The sequence below is a fragment of the Ranitomeya imitator genome, chromosome 10 (genome assembly GCF_032444005.1).
Source record: "Ranitomeya imitator isolate aRanImi1 chromosome 10, aRanImi1.pri, whole genome shotgun sequence".
In the NCBI taxonomy this organism is placed as follows: domain Eukaryota; kingdom Metazoa; phylum Chordata; class Amphibia; order Anura; family Dendrobatidae; genus Ranitomeya; species Ranitomeya imitator.
The window spans coordinates 115423708-115436084 of record NC_091291.1 but is presented as its reverse complement, the minus strand read 5'-3'; the positions used below and the strand labels follow the sequence as shown (position 1 = coordinate 115436084).

The 12377-nt window shown below is 45.9% G+C and overlaps 1 protein-coding gene and 1 long non-coding RNA gene across 2 annotated transcripts in view; one reads left to right on the top strand and one right to left on the bottom strand.

The window, feature by feature from the left end:
• LOC138652107 (uncharacterized) overlaps window positions 1-4225 on the bottom strand; it is a 33951-nt gene extending 29726 nt beyond the window's left edge. Inside the window, exon 1 of the long non-coding RNA XR_011315571.1 lies at window positions 3971-4225. This is a non-coding gene — a long non-coding RNA (uncharacterized lncRNA). The remainder of the gene's footprint in view (window positions 1-3970) is intronic.
• Window positions 4226-5901: 1676 nt separating this feature from the next.
• PRKCZ (protein kinase C zeta) overlaps window positions 5902-12377 on the top strand; it is a 201398-nt gene continuing 194922 nt past the window's right edge. The window contains exons 1-2 of the mRNA XM_069741677.1: window positions 5902-6258; window positions 11385-11553. Of these exons, the coding sequence (XP_069597778.1) occupies window positions 11483-11553 (71 nt within the window). The 5' untranslated portion in view covers window positions 5902-6258; window positions 11385-11482. The remainder of the gene's footprint in view (window positions 6259-11384; window positions 11554-12377) is intronic.

The window sequence follows — 12377 nt, the reverse complement described above, 5'->3', positions numbered from 1 at the left end:
TTGTGGGGGGTTTCAATGTTTAGGCACATCAGTGGCTCTTCAAACGCAACATGGCGTCCCATCTCAATTCCTGTCAATTTTGCATTGAAAAGTCAAATGGCGCTCCTTCGCTTCCGAGCTCTGCCATGCGCCCAAACAGTGGTTTACCCCCACATGTGGGGTATTGGCATACTCAGGACAAATTGTACAACAATGTTTGGGTTCCATTTTCTCCTGTTACCCTTGGTAAAATAAAACAAATTGGAGCTGAATTAAATTTTTTGTGAAAAAAAGTTAAATGTTCATTTTTATTTAAACATTCAAAAAATTCCTGTGAAGCACCAGAAGGGTTAATAAACTTCTTGAATATGGTTTTGAGCACCTTGAGGGGTGTAGTTTTTAGAATGGTGTCACACTTGGGTATTTTCTATCATATAGACCCCTCAAAATGACTTCAAATGAGATGTGGTCCCTAAAAAAAATGGTGTTGTAGAAATGAGAAATTGCTGGTCAACTTTTAACCCTTATAACTCCCTAACAAAAAAAAAATTTTTGTTCCAAAATTGTGCTGATGTAAAGTAGACATGTGGGAAATGTTACTTATTAAGTATTTTGTGTGACATATCTCTGTGATTTAATTGCATAAAAATTCAAATTTGGAAAATTGCGAAATTTTCATAATTTTCACCAAATTTCCTTTTTTTTTCACAAATAAACGCAGGTACTATCAAATAATTTTTACCATAGTCATGAAGTACAATATGTCACGAGAAAACAATGTCAGAATCACTGGGATCCGTTGAAGCGTTCCAGAGTTATAACCTCATAAAGGGACAGTGGTCAGAATTGTAAAAATTGGCCCGGTCATTAACGTGCAAACCACCCTTGGGGGTAAAGGGTTGTTCAACCTTAGTTTGCAGTCACTTTACGTGATTGCAGAGTTGTGAATACTAACATTGCTTGAACTGTGTGTCGGGAGGATTCTCCAGTGCCAGGCGAATGACCACAAGTATGTGATTTGCATAGATGCAGTCACATGCCAACTAGACATGCATGACCTCACCCAATGCAAGCGTATGGAGCTAAGCCCGACACAGTCTAGTCAGAATGTGGCCGGAAGTAGGCAAACCACATACGTGCAATCATCTGACCACCCCCTCTCGGGGAAGCACTGGAAAGTCCTAACAGCGCTCTCTGTGCGCGATCTGAGGATTCACAAGTCTGCAGTCACATAGAGTAACTGCAGACTTGTGCCCTAAGGCCGGACAAACCCCTTAACTTTCTCTCAAAAGTATGAACTTTGCTCAAATTTCCTTTTTACATATGAACAGCAAAAAAATATATGAAATTTAAACTGAATATAATCCCTGAAAGTGTAGTCCATAAACAGGCACCTAGATAGCAATCCAAAATTTTTTTAAAAAATGGTGCAGGACACAAATTACAGATTAAAATCAAATTACTTTTTATAGATGATAAAATATACCGTATTTTTGGACTATAAGACGCACTCTTTCCCCCCCAAAAAAAATGGGAGGAACATGGGGGGTGCGTCTTATAGTCTGAATGCAGACTTACCAGGGGGTTGTGGCAGCGTCCCTTCCTCAGGGTAACCAGCGGGGGCAGAGGTGTGGCGATGCTGAGGCTCGGTGTTGGCGGTGGGTGGTGCAGAGTGCATCGTTGGTTTCCCTGAGGCCATCTTCCTGAAGCCGTGGGCCGCCGGAGGCGCAGATTGAGATCTCGGCTGACCTCTCGCGCTCCATTTTCCTGAGGCTGTGGGCTTGAGATCTCGGTGGCCCTCGGCTTCAGGAAAATGGCCACTGGAGGCCACGCATGCGCAGATTGAGATCTCGCTGCCATTTTCCTGAAGCCGAGGGCAGCCGTGATCTCAATCTGTGCATGCACGGCCTCAGAAAGATGGCCGCCAAGAAACTGATGATGTACTCAGCTCTGCTCGCCTTGGACACCGGGCCGCGGCATCGCCACATTTCTGTCTCCGGCATCCTAAGGAAGGGTCTCTGCCTCACCGCCGACACTGGACCTGCAGCATCGTACCGCTGGGATACCCGGGACCCCATTTCTGCTGCCGCCCCTGCCTGAGGAAGGAACAGGGGTGGATTAAGGGTAGCCAAGGCCCCGGGATGTTCAGACTCTGTGGGCCCCCCCGGTCATGTGACAGGGTCATCATATACCTGAACCAGATTATTCCAGAAAAATAGTTGCCGAGTGAATCTCCACTTCTCATCTATCACACATTAACAGTTCCCATCACCAGATCACACATATAGCCGGCAGCTTTTGTTTTGGCCAAAAGATTTCTTAAGCCGCCACCATAACACGGTAGACACTTTTGGCCGGGCCGTACTCTACTGTAACCTATTATATATTTGTTAAAATATGCAATACAATTTAGGTACATTTTTATTTATATTTCAACTTTTAAAATGACCTATAATATCACATACAAGGAACAAATACAACACCATGACCAGACCACATATTACCACCACATAGTGATTGAATACTACAATACTGATCAGTAATAAAAAAATCCCCCACAATACTAATATCACCATCAGTGCCATTATACACTGGAGATCTGTACTTAGTATGCAGTGTCTGTGTACAGGTAATACAGTGATCACTGGTGGTATTATACACAGGAGCTCTGTATATAATGTATAGGTAATACAGTGATCACTGGTGACATTGTACACAGGACCTCTGTATATAGTATACAGTGTATAGTGTCAGTGTATAAGTAACACAGTGATCCACCAGTGACGTCTCTAGGTGAAGTCCTTCATCTTTGTTCTTCATCTTTCATCCAGCACAGACCGCCATCCCTCCTTCCAGCCAGGGCTCATTTCTGCAGGAAATAACACAGTTATCTTGAGCTCCGCTTGCAGAACACATTACTTAATTTTTCCCAACTTCTACATTACATCACATGAAGAAAAAAGGCGACATAGTATCACTCTACACAGTAACAGGACCGCCCCTCCTTTTAAAACAGTATACTAAAAAGATAAATACATCACTGCAGTAATAATATCCCTTAATTAGCCCCTATGGTAATAATATTCCCCATCCTGGCCCCCGTGTGTATCATTCCTGGCTTCAGCCATATGTTCTCCCATCCTGCCCTCATGAGTATCTATGAGTATCATGACTATCTATGAGTACCATGCCCCATCGTATGCATCCTGCCCCATGATCCTGCACGATCTGGCTCCAATCATGCCCCGTATCTCCATTCTGCCCCCAGTGTCTCCAGCATTTCTGCCCCGGATCGCTGCTCTGAATAAATAAAAAAACGAGTTCTTCTTACCTGGCCGCGCTCCTGCGGCAAAGCTCCCTCCACACAGATGAAGCGCGCAATCGCCGGCGACTGACAATGACGTCAGATGCCGGCGATGTGCGCTCTGCGGCTGACGTCAGCTGCCAGCCTCCGATTGGCTGGCGGCTGTTAACTATTGACGTGTGGGCCTGCACCCGCACGTCAATAGTGTTAAACTGCCGCAGCGCCGGTAGGGGCCCGGTGAGCAGATGTGGGCCCCCTCTGCCCACCGGGCCCCATACGCCAGTCAGGGCAATAATGCTTTGATGGCGGCCGAGGTCAATCTTAGCGGTAGCCCAGGGCCCCCCCACACCACTGGGCTACCGCCCAGATTGACCTCATTGTAATCCGCCACTGGGAAGGAACCATGCCTCCTGTGACCCTGCTTTGCCACCGTCGGCCCTCAGGTAAGATACCTTAAATTTGGGCAATAACACGGACCCCACCATCTTATAAAAATCTTTTTTCTGCCATTTTCCACCCCAAAAATTTGGGGTGCGTCTTATGGTTCGCTGCGACTCAGTCTGAAAAATATGGCATATGTTCAGCTTCATGTATTGCAAAAAAAAAAAAAAAAAAGAAAAAAAGAAAAAAAGTATTTCAATATCACAACGTGAACAATGTAATAAAAAAATATGCCCAGTCCTTAACTGGTTAATATTCCAGCATTGTATTCTTTCTGCCTGTATGGGAAGGAGTCATTCATCCTTCTTTATGGCCCCTCAGCAGGTGAATGAATGACCTGTGAGTGCAGCTGTGGAATGCCGGTGACTGGATTCCTCGGTGACTGCAGGAAGCGCTGCTCGCCGTCAGTGCGTGTGTCCGTGCCGTCAGTGCGTGTGTCCGTGCCGTCAGTGCGTGTGTCCGTGCCGTCAGTGCGTGTGTCCGTGCCGTCAGTGCGTGTGTCCGTGCCGTCAGTGCGTGTGTCCGTGCCGTCAGTGCGTGTGTCCGTGCCGTCAGTGCGTGTGTCCGTGCCGTCAGTGCGTGTGTCCGTGCCGTCAGTGCGTGTGTCCGTGCCGTCAGTGCGTGTGTCCGTGCCGTCAGTGCGTGTGTCCGTGCCGTCAGTGCGTGTGTCCGTGCCGTCAGTGCGTGTGTCCGTGCCGTCAGTGCGTGTGTCCGTACCGTCAGTGCGTGTGTCCGTACCGTCAGTGCGTGTGTGTCCGTGCCGTCAGTGCGTGTGTGTCCGTGCCGTCAGTGCGTGTGTGTCCGTGCCGTCAGTGCGTGTGTGTCCGTGCCGTCAGTGCGTGTGTCCGTGCCGTCAGTGCGTGTGTCCGTGCCGTCAGTGCGTGTGTCCGTGCCGTCAGTGCGTGTGTCCGTGCCGTCAGTGCGTGTGTCCGTACCGTCAGTGCGTGTGTCCGTACCGTCAGTGCGTGTGTGTCCGTGCCGTCAGTGCGTGTGTGTCCGTGCCGTCAGTGCGTGTGTGTCCGTGCCGTCAGTGCGTGTGTGTCCGTGCCGTCAGTGCGTGTGTCGGTGCCGTCAGTGCGTGTGTCGGTGCCGTCAGTGCGTGTGTCGGTGCCGTCAGTGCGTGTGTCCGTACCGTCAGTGCGTGTGTCCGTACCGTCAGTGCGTGTGTGTCCGTGCCGTCAGTGCGTGTGTCCGTACCGTCAGTGCGTGTGTCGGTGCCGTCAGTGCGTGTGTCGGTGCCGTCAGTGCGTGTGTCCGTACCGTCAGTGCGTGTGTCCGTACCGTCAGTGCGTGTGTCCGTACCGTCAGTGCGTGTGTCGGTGCCGTCAGTGCGTGTGTCCGTACCGTCAGTGCGTGTGTCGGTGCCGTCAGTGCGTGTGTCGGTGCCGTCAGTGCGTGTGTCGGTGCCGTCAGTGCGTGTGTCGGTGCCGTCAGTGCGTGTGTCCGTACCGTCAGTGCGTGTGTCGGTGCCGTCAGTGCGTGTGTCCGTACCGTCAGTGCGTGTGTCGGTGCCGTCAGTGCGTGTGTCCGTACCGTCAGTGCGTGTCGTCAGTGCGTGTGTCCGTACCGTCAGTGCGTGTCGTCAGTGCGTGTGTCGGTGCCGTCAGTGCGTGTGTCGGTGCCGTCAGTGCGTGTGTCCGTACCGTCAGTGCGTGTGTCCGTGCCGTCAGTGCATGTGTCCGTACCGTCAGTGCGTGTGTCCGTACCGTCAGTGCGTGTGTCGGTGCCGTCAGTGCGTGTGTCGGTGCCGTCAGTGCGTGTGTCCGTGCCGTCAGTGCGTGTGTCCGTACCGTCAGTGCGTGTGTCCGTACCGTCAGTGCGTGTGTCGGTGCCGTCAGTGCGTGTGTCGGTGCCGTCAGTGCGTGTGTCGGTGCCGTCAGTGCCGCGGACTCTCCACATTCCAGCGCTGACAGCTCCCACTCACTGCTCGCTTACTTACTCACTGACCCGCACACACGCCCGGACCTCCCTGATTGGCTGCAGGTGTAATCCGCTTTGCTCCCATTGGTTAAACTTTATAATCTCCGGACCAGGTATTTGACACTCTGATCCCATTGGTTCCTATTTCCTGACCGGTCTCATTCATTGGTTAAAATATTCCCTCATGTGTAACGTGATTGGTCAATTTGGTCCCCAAACTTTCCCCCATTGGTTAAACCTGACACCACGGTTTTTCCGCCATATTCCGGGAGTCCGGTGCTCTCCGGACTGGGTGTTCTCCTCCGGAGCCCGGCAGTTATTTCGGAGCGGCTGTGAGCGGGTTCTGGAGACGCCGGTAACTTGTAGTATGAGGGGCCGGCGCGGTGCAGCAGGTGTATAGGAAGGTGTCGCACTTGTGCGCTGTCTCCGCCTCTCACCTATAGGGGGCGTCTGCCCGAATGTAAGAAGTTCAGGTAGCGCCCGGTGCACATGACCCTGACCTCCGAGCACCGCAGCCGCCGCTCCAGCAGCCATGCTCCGGGCTGCTCCCCGCACCTCCCCGGGCGTGTGCTCCGGCAGTGAGCGGAGTCCCCGGGTGTAGCCGCCGACTGCAGGTAACTTCATACCGTCATCTCTAATTCATGGCCCTGACAGGACCTGCTGCATGCTATACGACCTCCACAGTGTGTGTGTGTGTGTGTATGTATACAGCGTGTGTATATACAGTGTGTGTGTACACTGATATATATATGTACCGTATATACAGTGTGTGTGTATGTATGTATACAGCGTGTGTATATACAGTGTGTGTGTACACTGATATATATATGTACCGTATATACAGTGTGTGTGTGTGTATGTATACAGCGTGTGTATATACAGTGTGTGTGTACACTGATATATATATGTACCGTATATACAGTGTGTGTGTACACTGATATATATATATATATATATATATGTACCGTATATACAGTGTGTGTGTACACTGATATATATATATATATATATGTACCGTATATACAGTGTGTGTATGTATGTATACAGCGTGTGTGTATGTATGTATGTATACAGCGTGTGTATATACAGTGTGTGTGTGTACACTGATATATATATATATGTATGTACCGTATATACAGTGTGTGTATGTATGTATACAGCGTGTGTGTATGTATGTATACAGCGTGTGTATATACAGTGTGTGTGTATATATAGAGAGAGAGAATGTGTATATATATATATATATATATATATATATATATATATAGTGTTATATACAGTGTGTGTGTGTACACTGATATATATGTAATATATGTACCGTATATGCAGTGTGTGTATATAAGGGTATGTATACAGTGTGTGTGTATATATACAGCGTGTGTATATACTGTGTGTGTGTATATATAGAGAGAGAGAGAGAATGTGTGTGTGTGTGTATATATATATATATATATATATATATATATATATATATATATAGTTATATACAGTATGTGTGTACACTGATATATATGTAATATATGTACCGTATATACAGTGTGTGTATATACAGTGTGTGTATATAAGGGTATGTATACAGTGTGTGTGTATATATATATATACAGCGTGTGTCTACACTGATATATATGTACCGTATATACAGAGTGTGTGTATGTAGGGGTAGGTATACAGTGTGTGTGAAAAAAAATAAAAAAAATAAATATATATATATATATATATATATATATATATATATATATATATATATATATATATATATATATATATATATATATTCTATTTATTATGCTTTTGCATATATTTTGCCATTCATTCCACAACACTTTACAGACATCATCACTGTAAGGGAGAAGACACAGATTAGATATTAGAAAACACTTTTTGACAGTGAGGGTGATCAACGAGTGGACCAGGCTGCCACGAGACGTGGTGAGTTCTCCTACAATGGAAGTCTTCAAATAGAAGATGGACAGACATCTGAGATGGTTTAGTGAATCCATTGATCAGGGGGTTGGACACAATGACCCTTCTGACTCTAATATTCTATGATCACTGACCCCATTGGGGCTCACAATCTACATTCACTAGAAGTATATCTTTACAGTGTGGGAGGAAACCCACGCAAACGTGGGGAGAACATACAAACTCCCTACAGATGTTGTCCTTGGTGGGATTTAAACCCAGCGCTACAAAGCCAGAGCGCTACCCCACTGAGCCTTGTGTGTGTGTGTGTGTGTATATATATATATATATATATATTATATAATCCTGGTGTGTGTATATATGTAATGTGTACATAATTTTACATTTTAATTCGGATGCCCTCTACCAGGATCTAAATGTTTGGCCCTGATAAAATATTATAGCTTATCCTCGCCTCCCGGCACCACTGCAGCGGTGTCAGCACTCGGGTTCTGGGGCTCTCATGCGGTTGTTATTACTCTCGATGCCCAATCTGTCAAATTGACCATGAAGAGGAAGTAGGGGCTGCGTAAATCTGACTTCCTCTTTCTGTTACAATGGTACAAAGTCAGGAACAGTGACACCAGCGCTGATTGGGCACCACGTGTCATTCCACCGCTTGAGAGCCCCAGGACCGCAAGTGCTGGAACAGCGCCGGCACGGGAAGTGAGCATACACAGTTTTTATCTTATTGGGGCCAAACATTTAGATCGAGAAGTGGCATCCTACAACCTCTTTATAACGTCATATCTGTCCCAAAAAGTTTCTCATCCATGTCCCTTGCTGCGTGCTTTTCGTGCTGCTGGGTCCGATGGATGCCTCCGGATGGCACTCTGCGCCTCCTTTGTCCTTGCATACGCATGGAAGATCTATCCTAGAGGTTTTCCAACAGTATCAAATACCTGGTGAACCCCACAGGGCAACTTAGGCTGGGTTCATACCATATTTTAGCCACAAATTGTGGGCTCCTTTGGGGCTTTCATCAGAATTTTTGAAAAACTGGATTCAGTTGCATCCAATAGTGACTTTAATAAAGCAGACATAATGACTTTGTGCCCTGTCTGACCTCGCTTTCGTCAGTGTCCCCCATTGTGAGGCGGGCACAAAGACTTGTCATTCGCACCTTTGTGCCCATATCAAAAAGACGGACGCTGCCGAAAATGAGTCCAGATAGAACACAAAGTGACTTCCGCTTCAGTAAAAGTCAATATCCTCGTCGGCAGATACGCATGAATACTGTTTTTCAGGGCTACAGATGGAAACTCTGATGGCGTAGCCTTAAAACTGCATAAAAAAAAGTTTAAAGTACAATGAAGTTGTTTATGCATGTGTGAAACTTCTGCAGCGTTTGCACGTTATATCCCACTATGGAATAATAGTTGTATGCTGAGTTTTCATGTTGCTTTTCATGATTTCCTATGTAATTGTCCTTTATAATGTGTCCTGTGCCCTTTAGTGGCCAATGTTTAGTGCAACTGTCACACTCAGAGTCTTTGGGAACATTGCCAAAGATTGTGACATTAAGGGTATGTTCACACGTTCCTGATTTCCATCCTTTTTTTTTCAGGACTGTTTTTTAAAAAACTGCAGCTCTTGGCAGAAAACGCAGGTCCTTTTTTTTGTCCTTTTTTTGTCCTTTTTTGATGCGTTTTTTGATGCGTTTTTTGATCCTTTTTTTTATGCAGTTTTCTATGCAGAGACTGTGTTTCCTAGGAAGCTTTTTAGGGCTAAAATGGCTGAAAATACCCTAACCCTACCCCTAACCTTACCCCTACCCCTATTCTAACCTTACTGAAAAAAAAAAAAAAAATTCTTAATTTTTTTTATTGTCCCTACCAATGGGGGTGACAAAGGGGGGGGGGTGTCATTTACTATTTTTTTTATTTTGATCACTGAGGTTATATCTCAGTGATCAAAATGCACTTTGGAGCGAATCTGCCGGCCGGCAGATTCGGCGGGCGCACTGCGCATGCGCCCGCCATTTTGCAAGATGGCGGCGCCCAGGGAGAAGACGGCCGGACGGACACCGGGAGGCCGGGTAAGTATAAGGGGGGGAGATTAGGGCACGGGGGGGGGCATCGGAGCACGGGGGGGGGCATCGGAGCACGGGGGGGGGGGACATCGGAGCACGGGGGAGGGGCATCGGAGCATGGGGGGGTGGGATCGGGGCAGCCACACTCCACCCACGCACTTCCGCCCGCTTCCCCGCACTTCCTGCTGCAGCGGTTCTGCACCACGAACCGCAATAAAACCCGCAGATCTATTTTTGATCTGCGGGTTTTACTGCGGGTTTGACCTCACAATGGAGGTCTATGGGTGCAGAACCGCTGCGGCTCCGAAAAAAGAAGTGACATGGTACTTCTTTTTTCCCGCAGCTATTCAGCGCGGCTTTTTTTTTTTAAATTCAGGATCATGTGCACAGTGGTTCCTGTTTTCCATAGGGTACGTTGTACTGTACCCTGCATGGAAAACAGCTGCGGAACCGCAGCGGCAAAAACGCTGCGGTTCCGCAGTAAAAAACGCACTGTGTGAACATGGCCTAATAGTGTATGGCTGTGTTCACACGTTGCATTTTTTTTTTCCTGCAGGCAAAACCCTCTTGGCAGTAAAGAAGTTGCTTACTTTTGTAATCAGGTTTAGCTACTTTGGGATTTTTTTTTTTTCTATGTTTTTCAGGTGTTTCTTCCACCATGGAAGCATGAACAATGCAAGGTGTCAAGTCACCAATGCAAGACGTTTGTGAAACTATAAAACGATTTTGATTAAAAAAAAGGCAAATTGATCAAATTATTTAGTGGAAAAAGATTTTTATATGTGAAAAAAAGTTACTATTCTAAACAAAAAAGATCACATGAGTTCATGAAAAAAATATACAGTTACAAATGTAACAGCGGGGGGGAGGTGAATTGGTCGGGAATAGTTTAGACATTGGCAGAGTATTGAGTTTGTAGGACACTGTTTACTTTAACAGTTTGGTCGGGTATTGTTCACTTTCACACCTTGGTCGGCCAATGTTTAAAAAAATCGATATGCTGCAAACTTGAAAAAACATTGTCCAATGAAATCCCCCAAGGAAAAAAAATAATCAACCTGTACATGAGATTTCATACATGATTTTTTGCTTTGCTGGTACTGGCAAACGAACGCTGCATTGCATTTTTTTTTTTTAACCCCTGCTGCAAAAACGCAGCATGTGAACAAGCCTTTATAGTGACAAGATTAATTTGTATTGGCTGACGACTACATTGACTTTAATGGAGCAGTGGAAGTCGCTTTGTGCTCCTTCTGGCCTCAACCTCCAGGCAGTCGCCTACTCTACCCCTAGGTGGAAGAGTTTAAGCTCTGTAGTTATAGTAATCTATCCTAATGGGAAATGAAGGACCTGAACAACAGGAACACGGGAGGTTATACGAGGTGGATGAATGGCGTGGAGATCATGAGCGGAGCTGTGCACATGGATGTGTCTTCTTACTTGTGTCCTGGGGTTTATACACTGTATTTGTAAACAATCATTGATACAACGTATAGAAACTACAATGTGTCAAGCTCGAAGATGAGCTGGATTTTGATTCCATGTGTTCTGGAACGGGCGAGTTCCCTTACATGTAGCCGATCGGTGGTCGTTTAGTGCCGCCGGACGGCTAATGTAAACAGACCCCCTAGAAGATAAATATAGCTTGCGGAAAAACCCTTCCATCTTGATAACTATCGCTAACCCTGTCATTGTTATAATGGTACTGGAATGCAAATAGTGATTCATTGTTTGTTCCCTGTGTAGAAGCCCAGTCTGGTTGGATCACTACTCCTGTGTCTGCTTATCACAAGTGTTCACACCGTACACCGCCCGACACCGTAAAGCTGGAGTTTCTCAATATAATGCCGAGCAGAATGGGGTCAAAAATGGATTTATCGAAGGACTTTATTAAAATGAAAGCGCACTACAGCGGGTGAGTACATGAGGGGCTCACGTTTATTTTCTAGGTAATTGTTTCGATGCACTCTTGATTTCTAAGTGTTTTTGACATTCGGATTATTGTGTCCTTTAACTGTAAGAAACCCTTTTATCCTGAGGAAGCCTGGCCGTCTAGTTACTGTATAAGATATAGTCAGGATGTCTGGAAAAGAAAAAAGTCTGCTCCCATCATCTCTATATAATCTTACATATTGCCACATTTTAGAATTTATTGAAGCTATAAAATAAAGAGGTGTAATTGATCTTACCAGCTCCTTGTTTAGGTTAATTTGCTGACTTTAGGTTTAATGGCGCTTTAAAAGGGTTGTCCTTTATTTATTTTTTCTGGGGGGGTTCCTAAAAAAAAAAAAAAAAAAAAAAAAATTGTCTACTGGGTGATCATTGCCTATGTCCCTGCCGGTCTCGTAGATTGCTGTTCTGACCCTTGACATCACATGTCTCCTGCAGCCAATCAATGGCCACAGATTGTCTGCAGCCTTCACATTTCTGTCCTAACTAGGAAGGGTGATTGGCCGCAGTGGTCATGTAATTTCCCTCACCGGATGAGTTCGCTATGAGACTGGCAGAGAACACAGGCATATATACAGCTCAGGAAAAAATTAAGAGACCACTGCAAAATGTTCAGTTTGTCTGATTTTTTTTTTTTTTTTTCTCTTATAGGTATATTTTTTTAGTAAAATGTAAATTGTTCTCTTATTCTATAAACTTCACAAGACAACATGTCTCTGAATTTCCAAGCAATAAAGTTTGTATTTTTTCTGGCAAAGAAAAATGGTCAAAATTAAAAAAAACAAAACA